Source organism: Tiliqua scincoides, chromosome 1 (genome assembly GCF_035046505.1).
Source record: "Tiliqua scincoides isolate rTilSci1 chromosome 1, rTilSci1.hap2, whole genome shotgun sequence".
Lineage (NCBI taxonomy): Eukaryota > Metazoa > Chordata > Lepidosauria > Squamata > Scincidae > Tiliqua > Tiliqua scincoides.
Genome location: NC_089821.1, coordinates 21,512,656 through 21,532,387, shown reverse-complemented (window position 1 = coordinate 21,532,387; position 19,732 = coordinate 21,512,656). Strand labels below are relative to the sequence as shown.

The 19,732-nt window shown below is 44.6% G+C and overlaps 2 protein-coding genes across 2 annotated transcripts in view; one reads left to right on the top strand and one right to left on the bottom strand.

Annotated features, from left to right (window-relative positions):
- Positions 1-644: 644 nt before the first annotated feature.
- Positions 645-7,094, bottom strand: LOC136663836 (galectin-related protein A-like). The gene is made up of 4 exons (XM_066640800.1): positions 7,004-7,094; positions 4,024-4,112; positions 2,365-2,539; positions 645-964 (listed from the first exon to the last, which is right to left on the bottom strand). Exons 1-4 carry the CDS (start codon positions 7,052-7,054, stop codon positions 821-823), a joined length of 459 nt encoding a protein of 152 aa, XP_066496897.1. The 5' UTR covers positions 7,055-7,094; the 3' UTR covers positions 645-820.
- A 1,365-nt stretch (positions 7,095-8,459) lies between these two features.
- Positions 8,460-19,732, top strand: part of ZFYVE26 (zinc finger FYVE-type containing 26) — a 69,954-nt gene continuing 58,681 nt past the window's right edge. Inside the window, exons 1-7 of the mRNA XM_066632809.1 lie at positions 8,460-8,544; positions 11,422-11,619; positions 11,928-12,006; positions 12,861-12,950; positions 15,040-15,580; positions 17,952-18,082; positions 19,442-19,606. Coding sequence (XP_066488906.1) covers positions 11,429-11,619; positions 11,928-12,006; positions 12,861-12,950; positions 15,040-15,580; positions 17,952-18,082; positions 19,442-19,606 — 1,197 coding nt within the window. The 5' untranslated portion in view covers positions 8,460-8,544; positions 11,422-11,428. The remainder of the gene's footprint in view (positions 8,545-11,421; positions 11,620-11,927; positions 12,007-12,860; positions 12,951-15,039; positions 15,581-17,951; positions 18,083-19,441; positions 19,607-19,732) is intronic.

Sequence of the window (19,732 nt, the reverse complement as noted above, 5' to 3'; positions counted from 1 at the left end):
AGAAGTTCCATCACATTCCATGGGGCATACTCCCGAGAAAGTGTGCAGTGCAACAGAAAAGAATCCTTGGCAGTATGTCTTTAAATGTTAATTTCAAAAGCACAAAGACTTGCTGACAAGCTAAAAAAATGCCTGTGATTTTGTTGCTGAAGAAAAGCACCAAAAGAACACTTCACAGAGAGCACCAGGAGACAAGCTGATGGAGTAGGATAATGATTGGAGTGTTGGCCAAGTCTGAGTGTATTTTTAAACATTGTAATATGAATCCCTCCCACTCTGAAAATTACTGTTTTCTGAGCACCCAAACCTTTAGACCAAAACATCTGCTAAACCCGCAAACACACCTCTGAAGAATTTTGTATGTCTCCTCAAGAACAAGTTTGCAAGTATTGCTGTTGCAGATGGGTCATACTGGCAAGATGATGATACATGCTTGTTGTTTCTGATATCTTTCCCATATCTGGAACAGGCAAAAACAGTAACTTTCAATAGAGGAGGGGCTGTTTTTAAAATGCCTACATAAGTTTGCCGTGACATCTGTCATCCCTTGTGCATGCACAAAGTACCTGCTAGGTCATAGCTTATAGTTCACAAGAATGGGTAGGAAAAGGCTCCCAAATCACACCCTCACAGCAGTCCTTCCATTCATTGAGATAAAAGCATGTATTTCAATTCCGTCAACAGAAGCAAGAAAATTTCTTGATTATTTCAAATCAAAAGACACACATCAGAGCAAGAGCAAGGAAGTACTTCAGTCTACATAAGGAAGATGCTTTTGCCATACCCAATGTTATGTAATGTTATGTCTTTGTTCTCCTTTTCAAGCCACCTTGGTGAGCTTGAGGTCTCCTGAGATTTGTAAAGCTGTCACCTTTTGTGGAGGCTGCACACGGTGACTGAAACTGCAGAACTGACGTCCATCCAGCAGGATCCGGATCTGCTGGTGCTCACAAAAGAGTTCCATCTAAAAGAGAACAAAAAGCAAGAAAAGTCGGTGGGTAGCAGTAGCAGCAGCACAATCTGATTGCATTCCAAAGAAAGTTGGGTGTGCAGACATCTTGCAATTTAATTGTTGTTTAAGTGCTTATTGTCCTTTTTATTTCAATGTGACTTAAGCATGCCTGACTTTCTCTGAATTGTTCTGAAGACACATTGGAAAAAGGTCAGTGAAGGCTGAGTTACAGCCCAATCCTATCCCCTGCTGGCCCAGAGCATACAGGGCAGTCATCTCAGCCTGTGCTACATGCTGGGGCCAGCTGGGGACCAGGCAGCCCAGGAGAGGTCAGTAATGATATTTTTTACTTACCTCCCCATAGGACACCTGGTCGCTCATATGTATGCCAGCTCTTTTGCTGGCATAACCCTGAAGAGACTTGGGTGGTGGTTTCAGGTGGAAAGGGGGAATGAGATCCTGAGTGTGTGGCTGCTGCTGAGATCCACCCCTCTCCTGCTTTCTGCCCAGCCTGCTTCCTGTCTATGATCCATTCCCACCAACAACTTACTGATTACAATGGAGATTCTACAGGCCAGTGTCACCCATGAGCAGCCTCGCGGGCACTGTGCTCAAAAAATCCCCTGCGCCCTGCAGAACAGTGAAGTGGCTGCTGTACCAGCAGCCTGGGCCTTACACTAGCAGACTGCAAGATCCACCAGCATAAGCCCAGACAGGATTGGGCCGTAAGTCTCCCTTTAGCTGCTGTAAGGACAGATTGGGCACATGTGTAAGACATAGTTTGTGTGCATATTTTATTTCGCTACTGTATTTTAAATCCCACCTTTCTTCTATGCTGGAAATAAAAACAATGTACATGGGGTTCCCTGATGGTCTTCCATTCAGGTACTGACCAGCAAGGGTGACCCAAGACCTCCCAGCACCTGTGGTGACATGCAAAATGCTGTCTCCCCTTACCTGGTGATGGACCAGCCTCTGCTCTTTCTGCTCCCTGAACTGGAAGAGTGGGGTAGAGCAAAAAAGTGCAGAGGAGAAGTGAAGTGGAGATGCTCTAGCAGGGTTCTGAATCTGGACTGGCTTCAGAAGGTCCAGGCTACAGTGCACAAAAATTGTGTGTGTGCCCACACTCGCATTTTTCTGTGGAGGGGGTCTCAAAGGGTTCTCTGACCCCAAATACTTAAGAACCACTGCTCTAGCCATCACTCCCCTCTACACTCTGGGAACCTGAAGAATATAGTGCTAAATTCATCCTAGCATCTCCACTTAAAGGCTCTCCAGGAGCAAAGGTGGCTAAGATCTTTTTAGATGCCTAAAAGACCCCCAGAGAGCTGCTGTCAGAGAAAATGGTATTGGGCAAGACTGACAAATTTATATACTCATTTTCAGATAGTTCTGCTGTCTGATAAGATTACCTTGAATGAGTCCCCTGCTGTAAATGGGAAGTAGGGAATAGTCTTTTCCTCTTTTCCCCATTTTCCAGCAATCTGTGAATTCCGGACAATGGATTTCTCCATGAAGTTGACTGCAAGTAATAGCCCAACGTCCTTGCTCGCATCCATGGAGTCACAGAGTAAAGTCACTGAAAAACTGAAAGAAGTGAACATGCAATATGGAACAAATGCTTCTGCAATTCAAAATGATGATGTATGCCATAGAGCATGATGTGACTAATGCTTAGGTTAGTGGTTCCCAAACTGTGAACCATAGCTCCCTGGGAGAGCTGCGGAATCCTTGTGGAAAACTCTCTATAGGATGTATAGCAGCAATTTTCAACCTTTTTCATCTCACAGCACACTGACAAGGTACTACAATTGTCAAGGCACACTATCAGGTTTTTGACAATTGACAAGGCATGACATGCTGCCAGTGGGGGGGGGGGGCACCTCACATCCCCCTTTGGCCCTACTAATAAGTGACCTTTCCCCAAATTCCTGTGACACATTCACGGCACATCAATGTGGCATGGCACGGTGGTTGAAAATGGCTGATGTATAGGATTGTAACCATAATTGGGAGCTGTGGCCCAAGAGGTCAAGGGAATCGCCAGTCAAAAAAGTTTGGGAACAACTGGCTTAGGTCATAGACAGAATGAACGCAGAAAAAGGTGGTAGCAAATTATTCCATTTTTTTCCCTTTCCACGTTATTTCATAACTTCCACTAGAAGTAAATTTTCCAGGAAACTCAACATCCCCTGAAGAAGGAATGTTTCTTCAGAAACTGTACCCGTTCCTGTTTATTTGCTTCAGGGGAGATTTCTATAAACTGCAAGTTATCTTCCAACACTTTTGTCTGCTGTGTAATGGAGGCAGGCAGGGGGGCATTTTACAGCAGGGGGAGGGCCGAATGGGAGGCAGAACAAGCCTGGGTGGGGGGTGGGACCAGCTGAGGCAACCCATACAGAATCCTAACCCCCACCCCTGACCTGAGCAACATCACATGGGCTGCTTGGATGTGCTCCTGCAAATTTGCTGGTGCAGATTGGAGTAGCCCCATGGGGGTGGTTGGGGCGTGACACCGGGTAAGGGGAAAAATATCCCCTTACCCCAAGTTGCCCTCCAGCCACCTCCTACCCTGTGCTGAATGTAGTGCAGGCTACTCAGCTTGCCTGTTCCGGCTCAGGTTAGGATTGGCTTCCCATGTGTTAATTTCTTGCAGTGCCCTAATACGCCTCCAGTTTGGAAAATAATGCTGTAGAATTTGGGAAGTCTGAAAGAAGGGTCGTGGTCAGCAATGCTCAGTGGAGCTTCAATGTTTAAACATATTTGCTATGTTCTATCTTCTCTCATGTTTTCAAAAAGAGAGAGGGAGAAGCAGACCAACGTACTGGTTTACAATCCTATACACATTTACCTGAGAGTGCGTCCCAGTGAAATAAATGGGATTTACTTCTGAGTAAATATGCATAGGATTCTGCTATGACAGAGAAAATCCTTCAAAATGAAGGAATCTGGAAATGTTCCTTCTCCATTTTCACTCTGCTGTTAGTCAAGAGATCACGGGGGCTTATGAAAAACCTTTTGTCAGTTAAATACATGAAGCTGGTGACAACCAGGTCAGCTGGCACACGCACCTTTTGGGGGTGGGGTATATTACCCCCATGATTGTGATTTTCATGGTTGGCCGCAGTCCTCCTTTAATCTCACCAACGTATTTCTCCACCTGATGGAAAAAATCATTTAGAATGTGTGTGATGGTGACATCCACAGGATAAGATACAAAAGTATGAGATTGATGACAAATATATTTCTTAGGAAAATTGGGTAAATAAGGAAAAATGAAAAGCCAGCAAAGCCAGAGTCCCCATTATCACCTCCAGCAGTTTGTATTTTTCTATGTTGTATCCTGCAGGGGAGTTTTGGCATGTTGATGCCTCCTTGGGGTAAGCCCCAGTAACCGCCATGGGTCAACTTGGACCTGCATCAGCTCTATACTCCGTGTTGACTTGTGAAGGTGAATCAGGGCCTGATCCATTCACCCCTGCTGTGTTCCATCCCCTCCCTGCCTCCCTCCATACCCTTTGTGGCCTTACCTGTTCCAGAGGGAAGACCTGGTCCGTCCTTGCATAGACCTGGCCACTTGCAGCAGCGGCCAGGTCCCATATACCAACTACTTGCTCTTTCCCAGGAGGAAACCACATCCAAAACAAGTTGAATTCTTCCACCCAAATTGCCATTTCCTACCCACAGTACCTCCATTTTATCTGTATTAATCTTCAGTTTGTTTGCCCTCATCCATCTCAGAAAAGCCTCCAAGCTGTTCAGGGTTTTCACTGCCTCTGCAGAATTAGTTGGCTGGAGCAAGAGCATACTGATGATGCTTGAGGTCACCCAGTGGTTTTATATAAATGTTTGAAGAGACAAAGTGAAACCCTGAAGTGCCTCAAATATCAAAGACCATGGGGCACAGCAGTGGTCTCTTAGTACCACTTTCTACTCTCTAAGTAGGATAGGAGCCACTGCAGAAGAGTGCTCTTCAATTCCTAAGGATAACATGGTCAATGGTCAACAACTGCTAAGAGGTCCAGGGTCTCACTCTCCTGCGTGCGCGCTCTCTCTCTCTCTCTCTCTCTCGCCTGGCACAAGTCACTTTTGGTCACTGGGGTGACCAAAGCAATTTCTGCCCCATAGCTATACCTGAATCCAGAGTGGACTGCATCCAAATAAGCAGCCTCACCCAGAATTATTTGGCTATGAATTGCCATTCAAGGAATTATCCCAGATTTTGAAAACTGGAAACTGATAATTCATTCATTATTTTTACAAGGCTAAAAGGAAGCCATGACATGACTGAATTGCAGAGAGTCAGGATGGGGCCTGCGGATTTCATTAACAACCCAATCCTATGGGCACACTGTGCTGGTAGAACATGCCAAAAAGTAGCCAAAAACATTTTTATTTGACAAGGCCTTCCTGACTCTGTTGTTGTTTATGGTTTTTAATATTATTTTTGCATTTATAGATTTTGTAGTATAATTAATACTGTATTATAATTAATACTAATTAATATAATGTGTTTGTGATTTTTTAATCTCATCTTTTTTAAAAACAATTTTAATCTCTTCGAAAAGGGGTCTAAGGATTAAGTAAATAAATGCCAGAAGAATGGTAGCTTGGGGGCCCAGAACAAAAGGTAAGAAGAATGAGCTTTCTCTGCCCCTACCCCCCAAATTTTAAGCACTAGGTCCCGCCTTGTTTTGGGTAGTGTATGAATACTTGCTGGGCAATGGAAAAGCACTGATCACAGAATAGAATGCAAGTAGATCTAGAATGGGGTCTCCAAACCCTGGCCCGGGGGCCAGATGCAGCCTGCAGCGAGCCTCTATCCAGCCCGCGGCCAGCCTCTTGTCCCCTGAAAGCCTCTGGCCTATTCGACTGAACATGACCAGAGCTGTGTTCTGATTGCATCTGGAGGGTGTTCTGAGGGCCAGAGAGGCTGAGTGAATGAGCTCACTCATTCATTTATTCATTCGTCTAAGTTCCATCTCTAATTTATTTATTTAAATATTATATTTACATTTTTTCCAGCCCTCAGCACTGCGCCAGATATTTCATGCGGCCCTCTGGCCAAAAAGTTTGGAGACCCCTGATCTGTTCCCTGTGCAAATACAAACTGCTAATGAACAAATGTGCTGAATGACTGTTAAACACTCATCTGTACATACATTGGATGACACACAGTTCCTCATCAGGTTCAGGAGTTTGCAGAAGTGTGTTCTGCATTTTGGTTTCAAATGTATCACATGCAGACACAACTGTCACAGTTCTCTTTGGCTATATGAAACCCAATAGATCCGAGTAACAAAATGTTTCAGGCTTTACCGCACAAATGCTCCTCATTTTTAATTTAGATTCATTAGTTCTTTCCCACTGAAGGATGATCTTAAATGCTATTTTTTAATGAATGGTAGTTTAATATGAAGAAATCAACATCAGCCTTTCTCTGATCAGTTTAGTAAAGAAAATATCCTATGCAGCCCACTCCACAGTAGTTTTACTCAGAAATAAGTGCAACATAGTTCAGTGGGGTTTGCTTTCTAGTAAATATGCTTAGGACTGCAGCAATACTACATTTCACTGACTCTTAAAATGAGAATATAATCCCTTGGTGCATTCAAAATGTTAGTGTTTGGTGTTAATTACTGAGAAAATGTAGTACTGCACTTGCAAAGGGGAATAATTAATATCTGGTTTCCCTGTTCCCCATTCCACTCTTTTTTTGTCTCATACAACACTTGGAGGGGGGAGGATAAAAAAACAAACTACTTTATAACCTCAAAAGAGGCCACAACATTGATCTCTCTGCTTACATTGGTATTAGCTCAATACGCCTCATAATTTCTTGAATGGCATTGTTCCTAAACAGATGCTACTGCCCAAACATTTGAAAGGTATTCCTGGCTTGGCTTTGCCAGGTAAATGCCATGCCTGAGAAGGATTTGAGGGAGGTAGTATTCAATGATCATGTTAAAGGCAAGCCCACGATTCTCTTTCTGGTTTTATACTTAAACAGGCAGCAACATTTCCTTTTAGAAAATAGATTTTTATACTCACATTTGTGCACCTGTCATTTTCTGTCATCTTTTTTTTTTCGGTTGTACTCATGACTGGTGCAGAAGTCTAAAAGGTTTTTTTTTTTTCCTTTTCCTGTGCACGCACAAAATATAACAAAATACCCCAAATAAAGAGAAGATGGTGTGGGGAGCATTATCTCTAGCAAACACCAGTTAGACACCACCCATGCAGATAGCTGAGTCACACAACAACCAACATCTTCAAAGGGATGTCCCAAAGAGTGAGAGAATGGTAGGGCATCATGCTGTGGAAGCATTAGGATCAGCATGCCTTGTCAATGATCAGAGAATAAGTTCCAAAGACCAGTTTTAGCTGTGTTCCGTAAAATCCAGCCTAGGAAGACAGCTGTGTGAGATGGATGTCAATTGTTGTAAAGTGAGTGCAAATTTATATTCAGTGAGTTGTGTCCATGGAAAGCTAGTCCTTTTGAAATTGATGGGACTGAAGTTAGCCATGCCTAACTTGATTTCAGTGATGCCTAGATATGGCTAAATTCTTTTGGCTACCACCCAGTTTGAAGAGACACTTGGCCAACAAACCAAGGCAAGGAGGTAAAAAAGGCAGGCCCATAGCCAGGGAGACAGACAAGGGAGAGACTACACTTGCTCCCAGTGTGGAAGGGATTGTCACTCCCGAATCGGCCTTTTCAGCCACACTAGATGCTGTTCCAGAACCACCATTCAGAAAACGATACCGTAGTCTTTCGAGACTGAAGGTTGCCAACAACAGTACCTGATAAGTGGGCATAAGTTTGGAGCCGTATGGCTCCATTTTGCCCCCAACTGGGAATGGCTCGCCCACCTCCCTGCTAGGCTGAGTGCTCCGCACCCCTCCAGCTACACCACCGGGCCCAACCACAGGTATATATGCAATGTTGGGTAGAAATGGCTTAACAGGGACCGGATGACTACACTTGTGGACTGGGTAAAAATGGGGTTAATTTACTTAGTTTGATTTGATTCTGTCATATGAAAGTGTAAAAAATTTCCCGCTTGATGATGTCACTATTTCAGCCATGACATCACTGCCAGGCTAATGACATCATCATGTCACTAACAGATTGACCTATCTGGTGGGTCCTGAAAGACCGTCGTTTTTCAAAAGTGGGTCGCAGTGTGCTAAAAAGCGTGAGGACCACTGACTTAAAACAAGGCTTCCTCCTTTCAGTTCCCATCAGGACCATAAAGAATGAAGCTTAACAGGGGTGCTGGTGAGGGACAGGTGACCATCTCTCAGCCTCACAGCCCCGCAGGCAGCCCACGTGTTTCCGCCAGGCAGGCTGTACAGCTGCCTCAGGCACGTGATCTCGCTTCCCGCTTCAATGATGGCCCCTCTTGGGCTTCGTTGCCCCAAAGAAAGATGGCGCCTGGCTTCTCCAATAACACTCGGGCGCTCAGATCAGCTGACCCGCCTTTCAACATGGCGGCGGCCACAGGAGTTGTTTCTGCCTGGGGCGTGCGGCTGGGAGTGCGGAAGACGGAGGGATAAGCGCAGTGCGGGGCGCCCGGCTTCTCCTGCAGGTCCGTCGGTGCTCTTCCTTGGGGTCCAGCAGGGCTCCCCCCCTCCTCTCCCTCCCTGCCACTTGGGGCGGGGGCGAGAGGACACCTGTGGAGAGCAAAGTCCGGGCAGCCTGCTGCCTGCTTCAGTTCCCAAGGCGAAGATGCTGTGGTTGGAACAGGTGGGCGGCAGCCCTGCCTGCCTGATCAGGGACGTGTGGTGGGTGGGGAGGCAGAGGCTCCCCACCTGAGGCAGGTGAGGCACTGCCTCCCTACCAGTGTCTTTTGAAAAGCACCACACATGGGGGAGGGGTGGAGGCAGGTGAGGCAGAGCCTCCCCACCTGAGTCCTTTGATAAGCGCTGCCGCCGTGTGAGGCGTCCAAGCACCCTCAACCCATGCACTCTGCTTGGGCGCCTCACACAGCGGCTGCGGCGCTTTTAGAAGGACTCTGGTGGGGAGGTTCTGCCTCACCTGCCTCCCCCCCCCCCGTGTGTTGTGCTTTTTGAAGAATTCTGGTGGGGAAGCTCTGCCTCATCTGCTCCCCATGTGTGTAGTAATTTTTGAAGGACTCTGGTGGGGAGGCTGTACCTCACCTGCCCCCACTCTGTGTGTGGTGCTTTGTGAAGGACTCCCATGGGGAGGCTCTGCCTCACCTGCCTCTCCCCGTGGGTAGTAATTTTCGAAGGACTCTGGTGGGGAGGCTCTGCCTCACCTGCCTCTCCCCTGTGGGTAGTAATTTTCAAAGGACTCTGGTGGGGAGGCTCTGCCTCACCTGCCTCCAACCCCACCATGTGTGGTGCTATTTGAAGGGCTCTGGTGGGGAGGCTCTGCCTCACCTGCCTCCAACCCTCACCATGTGTATTGCTATTTGAAGGGCTCTGGTGGGGAGGCTCTGCCTCACCTGCCTCCAACCCTCACCATGTGTATTGCTATTTGAAGGGCTCTGGTGGGGAGGCTCTGCCTCACCTGCCTCCTCCCTATGTATGGTGCTTTTCAAAGGAGTCTGGTGGGGAGGCTCTGCCTCACCTGCCTCCTCCCTATGTATGGTGCTTTTCAAAGGAGTCTGGTGGGGAGGCTCTGACTCACCTGCCTACACCCCCATGTATGGTACTTTCTGAAGGACTCTGGTAGGGAGGCTCTGCCTTGCCTGCCTCCCACCACCCCAGTGTGTGGCGCTTTTCACTTGCCTCCCCCCCCCCCCCCGGTGTGTGGCGCTTTTTGAGGACTCTGCCTCACCTGCTTCCCCACCCACTGTACATCCTTGGCATCAAGCAACTCATATGCAATTGCACAAATTCATTTAAATATATGTGCAACCTTGCAACTAATGGGTACCAAGTAGTGCTAAGGTTTAATACTGATTTCTGGATGTGATGACAGGGTGACCAGATGTCTTCTTTTTTTCCTGGACTTGTCCTCTTTTTTAGTCTCATGTCCTGAAAAAGAACTTAAAGATCCTCCTTTTCACTGTCAGCGGGCAGCGCATAGCCTTCTTCTAATTAATAAATTAAATGAAATATAGTTTTAAGTGTAATAAGTAATGCAGTGTTTAAATTAACCACATGAAATCAGTATATGAGTGTTTTTAGCTTTTATTTTGTCATGTCCTACATTTTTGGGGGTGTCCTACATTTTGGGGTGCCTTGTTCTCTTTTGTGGTTATGACATCCGGTCATGAACAACTGCTGAACTCTAAGGCTGCAGTTTGTGGCACATGGGGGAGTGAGTCCTGTTGAACTCAGTGGGACTCAAGTTCATAGGAACGGGGCATACATTGTATGTTTTACACTTGCACAATGCTTTCTTTTGAGGTTGTCTCTTTAAGAAGCCAGCATGCAATAGCTCTGGTGAGTTGGAAAAAGTTGTCTTTGGAAATAAGGATCTGCCTGGCTAGAGAAGCATTTGGCAAGTGCTGTGTGGCTGCATTGGAACCTGTTGAATGTAGTGAGCACCGATTTCCTATAGACTTGACTGATGAGGACATTGGTTATTTTATCTTTTTCTTACATTATTGACTTTCAAAGCTTGCTGTAATAAGTGTTTGGTTGCCTTATTGAAAATGTTTCAGCTATTTTCGTCCAACCTGCTTCAGAGATTCTCACATGTTCTCAAAGTTTTGTCCTCCTTTCCATAACTTGCTGCCCCCATCACCACAATCTTAATAATAATAATAATACAGGTATTTATATACCGCCTTTCTTGGTCGTCAGATTTCTCCTCAGACTTTAATTCAAGGCGGTTTACATAGGCGGGCTATACTAAATCCCAATAGGGATTTTTACAGTTTTACTTTCAAGAACCACAACATTTCATATGGATCTTTTATGATCTGGTATCACATTCCGGCCTCCATTTTCCTCCCACACAGGCTGACAGTGGCCAAAGAGCAGGTGGAATAACTCCGCATAACTTGGCTAAGCTTGTCAGCTGCTTCAAGGTCTTGCCGTTCACGGTGCCGGTGGCCTCGAACTGGCGACCTTCGGATGTTATCTTCAGGCAAACAGAGGCTCTACTCTCTAGACCAGACCTCCTCCTCCAATCTTCTGTGCATATCAGTCAAAATCAGATCAGGCCTTCTACATCTCCTCTTTATATTGTTGTCTAGATTAATCAGTGTATATTTGGTTGAGATGATTAAAGTTGCATAAGGACCAGGCAGCTGCAGCTTCCTCTGCTTTTTGCACACAGATCTATGACCAGCTGTAAGAAAATAAGCCAATACTTATCCATGTTTTATTGATAGGGAAAGACACTATAAACTTTTAAGTCTGTCAATTTTTATTTTGCAGAATCCTCCCCCCCCCCTCTGTTTAGGAGTAGCATTGTAAGTGAAAGTTTGAAATCATTTCAGAATATCAAATTGGTTCTGATGAGTCATTCTGGTATTTGCCTTTTGAAGGAGAAAGATGCATCCATTTGGTAAAGAGGAATCTGCGTCCCTAGACTCTCTCTTCTGGTTTTTCTGTGAATGTGTGCAGCGGGGAGACTGGGAACTTGCCCGAGCCTGTGTTCCTCAGTTACATCAATGGCAGGAGGGTGACCCTGAAAGTGTGGAAGCAATCCTGCATGCGCTGGTAACTTGCCCATCTCGTTTGAGGTGAGTGCTACAATGACTTTTTGTTACTAATTGGCAAAAGTAGAAAAAAAGTATGTGAAAGGTGGAACCGTAAGGTATCAACTTTAAAAAAATAGAGTATTTTTTTATTATGAAAGAAGTTTAACTCTGGTTATTACTCTGTGTTTATGCCATTCCTGCCAACAGGGATCAATTGTGTATACCTCTGGGCTGGGTTAAGTCTGCACAAGTTTATTAAAACATGTCCAGATTTTCAACAAACACAATGTGAGATCCACATGGGACTGGGATGTCAGTGTTTAATTCTTGGGTCTGTGTTTTCTTTGTAGGTGTGGACCGAATCACAGTCCTCAAAAACTTGCTTGGTTTTGGCTTCTTGTGTTGCAAAAGTGGCGAGCTTGGGAACAGGTAAACAAAACTCTTCAGTTCCAAGAATAAAGGAAGGTTTTGTAACTCTCAGTTACTTTCGCAATAATTACAAAATATCCCAAGGTTGTAATCTACTACATTAGACCCAGAAAAGGAAGAAAAAAAAGCCTAACAGCATTGCATGCTTCTATATTTTGACTTCTGTATACTGAACATAAAAAACAAACCTTATTCAAGATTGTGAGATGGTATGTCAACTTCTTTCACAAATGCTCCACTCATTTAAATCCTATTCACCTTCTGGCTTTGCACGACACAGTGCAAAGTAGTTTCTCTGCATGCAAGATGGGATTTTTGGCAACTCTCAGCATTAGTGTTGCAAACCTTTAAATAGTCTGCTTCCTTGCATTTAAAGCACTTTAATAGTGAAGCAGATCCTGGCTGTTCTGGCATGGAACTAAAGTGATGAAGAAAACTCCATGTGCTTAATTTTTGTGTGCTAGGCTAGGCATTCCAATCACAGGAATAATAGGAAAGTTGGCAGTCCTGTCCAACCAGTGATACAAGCTGCTTTTAGAATGCAATGGCAGTGGCAAAAGCCTCCAGCTATAAATTCCCATAAAGGGTTTCTTTGTGTTGCAGCTGTTATATTTAAGAATGAGCAAGGCTGATTTCTGGGTTTATAGTTAAATAAATTGCAGCTGAGTAATTGCAAATAGAGACATGCAGCCCACTTGTGTGGGAGCTGTTGACTGAGAAATGAACTGTAGTTCTTCACCACCTCCTAAAAGCTTTCAAAAGAAATCTAACACTGCCTGCCAAAAAGAGCACATGCCTATTTTGTATGCCTGTTATAGTAAATACTCTATCTCTTTCTTTTCTAATAATTCCAGAAACCCGCACCAGTAGTTCTCCAGGCAGAAACTGAATTCTTACTGCTCTTGGAAGAACTTGAAAAGGATGTCCCACATGCTGTTTTAAAGGTGGGGTTACCTCTTGAAGTTGAACGTGGTACAGTTATCATGCATTCAGTACAGAACCATCTGAGCAAATTCATTGATTGGTGGAGCAATCAGTATGAAGACTGAGGTTTAATATCAACAGTGCAACATTAAATGTTACTTGTGTGTGTGAAAATTCATGTTCAAAAAGTGAATTTAGCTTAACTGTTGTGATGGTGACATTGCAGCTCCTAGAAGTCCTTTTGAAATTTGGGGTGAACCAGGAAGTAGATTACTGTGATGCCTGAGCATTCAGATAAGGAGTGAGTGCTTCATTTTTTTATCTATTGACATAGTCATCCTTGTGGGACGTTAGAAAAAGGCAACCAGTGTAACATGAAAATTGGTTTCTGGCAGGCTTTGTTTTGTTATCCCCATGAAACATTGGCTACCAAGACTTTCTCTTGTGTCTAGTTTTCTTTTGGATATCCATAGCCTTCTGGAGATCAATAGCTGTCAGGAGTGTTGCAGGTGGCTGTAAACTCCCCTAAAAGGAGAAAGATCGTCCATGCCTGCAATGTCTGTCACCAACTGAGCAGTGGCTCTGATAGGAAGCCTCTTAAATAGGGAAGAAAGTCATGTGGTTTCTCTACACAGGGTGCCGCTGGTTTTGTTTCCCCTTGAAAATATTACTAAGTTCTCATTTTGGTTTTCTAAAATCTTCATTTCATAACTGAAAGCTGATAACTACATCTTTGATTTAAAGCACACTCTGCCTTGCTTTTGATGAGGTGAAGACATTTACAAAACGAGACTGCTTTGCGTGGAAATATTTGAGAATGAAATGCTCCATGCTTTTTGATTAGGAATAATGATCCTCCAAAGAATCTATTTCCCGATTTGGAAAATAAAAGAAATCTAACTCGGTGTTCCAAAATAGGATAGAGTTACTTCCCGTCAACAATATTCAAAAAGGCAATTCACTGGTATAGTTGGATGTCTGGGGAGTTAATCTTTATATTATTGTAGTGGCAGAGTGAGAAAATGGATGTGGCTGGTGCTTATTCTTGCCAGACCTTGCCTTGCACAGCACCGCTGTGACTGTGTTGCTGCTTTCCTTTGGAGGCTGTCTGATAGTTTTTCCAACAGAAGAATTCATGTTTAACCTGAAATGTCCTTTCTTTTCCTTCTTGTTACTGCCAGTGTTGCATCCCCCTTGTGATTTCTTTTTAACATTGGTGATAAGTAACTGTGGCTAATGGATAAATGTAAGCATTCATAGTATGACTATTCTTTGGATAAGTAATAGACAATCACTCAGTTAGCACTGGAGCTTGAAACACCTCCCTACGGTTAGAAGTCTTTGGCTGATGCAAACATGAACCAGTTCTGATTGGTGTTACAATAAGCTAGGGACCTTGTTCCAGTCTTTTCTTCACCAGGCTAGTTACTGCTCACCTCACTTACTACTTCTGACATTACAGGGATTGTTCATGAAGCACCTGAGAGGAACGATAAAGTCATAGCAATGCAGTGAGTTCCTTGTTCCTCGCAGATGCAGCAAGAAGAATCTACGCAGCTTAGAGAATCAGTCAGCAGGTGGGCGCTGGCTGTGACTTGGGGAGGCAAGGCTGGAATGGGGCCTTCCAGTTGCTTTTTGCACATGTTAGAACCAATATCTGCTACAGCCAGCAAGAAGCTTCCAACTGTGTGGAACTGAGGCCAACACTGTAGACCATGGGTCTCCAAACCCCAGCCTCAATCCGGCCCGTGGCCAGCCTCTTGTCCCCTGAAAGCCTCTGGCCCACTTGGACGAACATTACTGGAACTGTGCTCTGGTTGCATCTGGAGGGTGTTCTAAGGGCCAGAGAGTTTGAATGAATGAGCCCATTCATTCATTTATTCACCCATCTAAGTTCCATCTCTAATTTATTTATAAAAAATTTATATTTAAATTTTTTTCTGGTCCTCTAACACCATGCCAGATATTTGATACGGCCCTTTGGCCAAAATGTTTGGAGACACCTGTGTGTAAACAAATCTAGATTCGATATGTCTATTCAACACTAAGTTTCTCAAATGCATTCACTGAAAGGATGCTACCATCTTAGCTGTGTGCTTCCTTCCTCAGGAGCTCTATGAAGTTTTTGAAAACAGGCATGGTTTGAAAGGGAAGCAAAGGGATGGATCTGTGCAGAAACTTAGTGTGGAAGTGATCTCTGCTCTCCGGAAAATGTTACTGCAGACACCTCGGAAGCTGCAAGCCATGTTGGAGTTTCTTCGGAGGGGTCCTGCTGAACAAGGCCCTTCCCTAACACAGAGTTGCCTGCCGCAAACTGTCTTTACTGGTTTTCTCTGGGACTCCCTCAGGCTTCTGAAGCGCCTCCAACTAAATCCAGAGTTGTTAGAACTGGATCAGAATGAGTCTGTCAATGAAATTTATAACTCTCTAAGCTTGTTGAATTTGGAAGCGGAGAGTCAGACTGGAGAGCTACGCCTTCTCTGCAGGGAACTTTTGGATGCTTGTTGGGCAGAAGGAAGCCCACTGAAGGAAGAGAGGTTGCTCAGCTGCATGCTGAGGAAGGACAGTCATGCCTTGCTCAGTCTGTTTGGCAATGTGTTTATTGAGAAGATGAGAGAGAAGCTGCTGGGGCCAAAGTCACCAGGCAGAGGTTGGTGTAAATTTTTATTTTCTAAACAAGTGATGGGCAAACGTGGTTCATGGCTTCACAGGTAGATTTAGCCCAGTGGGTGATAAAGCCACCTGAACCCATGTCCACCCACTAACCTGGGATCTTAGGGGCGGATCACAGAGACTATACTTAAAGGTAGTGGCAAATATGATATATTAGGTACACTGCCATAGCAGATACAATCAATTTATATATAGAATGATTAAAATGGAATCTCAGCTTCTTATATTCTAGGCAGCTTCAAACTAGTGACTGATGATAATCTCAGTAGCTTCCCTATATTCATACTAATGCACATGTGTGCAAGTTGCCAGTTTAACTTGAAGGAGGTTTAATGGAATACCAAGAAGCTGATGGTTCCCAGTGGCTTTGATCCCCTTAATTGGATACTTCTGATGCCTGCCCTTTCACCCATCTGGCCTGCATCCAACTCCATAACTGTTATTTCAATATGGCCTACATTTGGCCCAGGTCTCTGGCATAACAGCTCTCGGTGTCTGCACAGGAGCAGGTGTTATAAGCCTCCTCTGGCTTAGTGTCTTAAGGCCCAATCCTATTCAATTTTCCAGTGCCAGTGCTGCTGTGCCTATGAAGTATGCACTTCTTTCTGTGTTGGGGATGCAGTCACAAAGGTCTCCTCAGTATGGGAACATTTGTTCCCTTACCTTGGAGCTGCATTGTTTCTGCCCTGGTGCTGGAGAGTTGAATAGGATTGGGCCCTTAGTTTCCACTATTCCTCTATACCAGGGGTGGCCAAACTTGCTTAACCTAAGAGCCACATATGATAAACTCGAGGTGTTTAAGAGCCTTGAGAGACGTTTGAGAGCCGTAATATTTAAAAAGCATTTAAATTCTTAAACTTATAATAACTAGGTATTTATATACTGCCTTTCTGGTCATTGGATTACTCCTCTGACTTTATTCAAGGCAGTTTACATAGGCAGGCATTTCTAAATCCCTCAAGGGGATTTTTACAATAATAGAGGTTCTCTCTTTCAAGAACCAACAATTCAGAATGGATCTCCCTAGTTTGGTCTCACTTCTGGCCTCCAGTTCTCCCACGCAGGCTGACAAGCATTTCCATCTCTCACATGGAGGGCAGCCAAGACGCTTCTTGCTCACAGCAAGAGCAGGTGGAATCACTCAGCTCGGCTTGTCAGCTGCTTCAAGGTCTCGCCATTCTCAGCCGAGGGAGCTGCCGGTGTCCTCGAACTGGCGACCTTCTGATGTTATCTTCGGGCTAACAGAGGCTCTATCTTCTAGACCTGACCTCCTGCCTTAAACTTATTTACTCTCCATGAACACTCAACCTGTGTTTTAATCCAGTGGGCTCTCAGTTTGTACTCGACAAATTTTATTTACCGGTACCTGTGTTTTGGCACCATGTGAAATTTACCCATATTAAGAACATAATAACAGTCCCACTGGATCAGGCCATAGGCCCATCTAGTCCAGCTTCCTGTATCTCATAGCAGCGCACCAAATGCCCCAGCGAGCACACCAGATAACAGGAGACCTACAAAAAACAAAAAACAAAACAAAAAACAGGAGACCTACATCCTGGTACCCTCCCTTGCATATGACATAGCCCATTTCTAAAATCAGGAGGTTGCACAAACACATCATGGCTTGTAACCCATAATGAATTTTTCCTCCAGAAACTTGTCCAATCCCCTTTTAAAGGCATCCAGGCCAGATGCCATCACCACATCCTGTGGCAAGGAGTTCCACAGACCAACCACATGCTGAGTAAAGAAATATTTTCTTTTGTCTGTCCTAACTCTCCCAACACTCAATTTTAGTGGATGTCCCCTGATTCTGGTGTTGCGTGAGAGTGTACAGAGTATCTCTCTATCCACTCTATCCTTCCCATGCATAATTTTGTATGTCTCAATCATGTCTCCCCTCAGGCGCCTCTTTTCTAGGCTGAAGAGGTCCAAACGCCGTAGCCTTTCCTCACAAGGAAGGTGCCCCAGCCCAGTAATCATCTTAGTTGCTCTCTTTTACACCTTTTCCATTTCCACTATGTCTTTTTTGAGATGTGGCGACCAGAACTGTACGCAGTACTCCAGGTGTGGCCTTACCAGCGATTCGTACAACGGCATTATAATATTAGCTGTTTTGTTCTCAATACCTTTTCTAATGATCCCAAGCATAGAACTGGCCTTCTTCACTGTCGCCGCACGTTGGGTCGACACTTTCATCAACCTGTCCACCACCACCCCAAGATCTCTCTCCTGATCTGTCACAGACAGCTCAGAACCCATTAGTCTATATGTGAAGTTTTGATTTTTTTGCCCCAATGTGCATGACTTTACACTTACTTACATTGAAATTGCACATGTTTCAGGTACATCTGAACAGTGGGATGCTGAGCGAGCAGTGATGGCATTGTTCTCAGGCCCTGAGCATACATCTTCTTGGAAAGCTACCTATTTTTACTGCTATCACAGCAACAAGCACTTTTTAGAACAAATTCTGGTAAGACCCTAATGGACCTTGAATTAATGTCAGTGTTTCTGAACTGAGCAAAGAATTATGTGAATGGCACTTGTGATGTGCTGTTGCATGACACTGAGCTCTCTGGTGCACATGAACTGCAATTATAGTGACTTAGTGGTTGAATTAATGAGGTACAGCTTGGGATTCTTTGTTTTCTATCTAGCTGTTTTTCTGATTTACTGTGTAACTAAAATATTTCTCACTTGGGTTCATTTATTTTGAGAATGGGTTAAACCAGGGGTGGGCAAACTTTCAATTTTAGGGACCCTGGACCTTTAACAATTGTGTAGGAGAGAGAATTTCAGCAGGTGCAGCTTGTCATCTGTGAGATGACCAGCTGCACCTGCTGCCATTCCCTTTTCTATACAATTGTTGAAGGTCCAGGGTCCCTAATGTTGAAGGTTCACCCACCCCTGGGTTAAACTGTCTAAAAGGGGTTGTGAATGTAGATTAGTAAGTGTAAACTAGGACCAGTCCAAGATCTTCTGGCACCTGATGTGGCATGCCAGATGCTGACCCCCCTCCCCTTACATGGTAATATGCTAGTCTCTTATCCCATTTCCTGGAGTGGGGAAAAAAAGAAGGGGACAGAATAGAAAAGGAAGTGTGGAAGAGATGATAGATGCTCTAACTCACCACTCTCTTCTCCTCCTCAATTCCTCTTCTGCTGCATCCCCCTCTTCCTTTCCTAATCTAGGGAGTGGCTGGATAGAGGTGGGTACCCCTTGCAATCTGCTGCCTGAGGCAACTGCCTCAGTTGGCTTCATGGATGGGTTGGACCAATGTAAAACCCATAATACATCTTGAAATTCGGTAGAAGGTTTGGAATCAGTGTAAATAGTGTGCAAATGCACCATTCTATAGATACAACCATCTGATTTTACAAAGTAAATATGCATTCTGACCCGGTATTGTCTACCCTGATTGGCAGTGGCTCTCCAAGGTCTTGGGTAGTCTTGTTTCTCTCTTTTAATTAGAGATGCCAGAGATTGAACAACATGGGACCTTGACTTGTACCAAGGGTGTGACGCACTTCAGAATTGTTCTGTATCAATAGTTGGTAAAAGCTTTGGATTGTCATCCCAGCTTGTTTTGCAACTATAACACTTGCAGGGATGGTTCAGAAGGAGAGGTGGTGATGTCATGGTTATGTACACACGTGTTCTTCAGAGACCCTTACCCTGCAGGCTTGAGATGCAAAACCTGAATAAAAATCTCTGTGAGGTCTTCCATTTATACAACATCAATGCTTCATCTGCTCAGTGTCATCAGCTATTCTTGTTTGCACTCTGTTATTCCACACTTTGAATGAGTGCTTTTTTTCCCCCCTATCCGCAGGTCACAGCATTAACGTTATTGAAAAGGGAAGACTTTTCTGGCCTCAGCAGCTTACTGAGGCAGGAATTCAGCCCCCTCAGTCGCCTCCTGATTCTGCTAGGATGGACTCAGTGCCGCAGCTTAGATTCAGCAAAATCACTGCTGTGGACACTTCACAAATCTCAGGCAAGCAGAGACCTCAGAGTGGATGTGAGGAAAGACAAGCACGTTTCTTTTCAATTCCAGACAACTGTTTAGCTGAGGAATTGGAGGGCTTCTTGTTGTTGTTTCAATGGAAGAAAACCTGATATG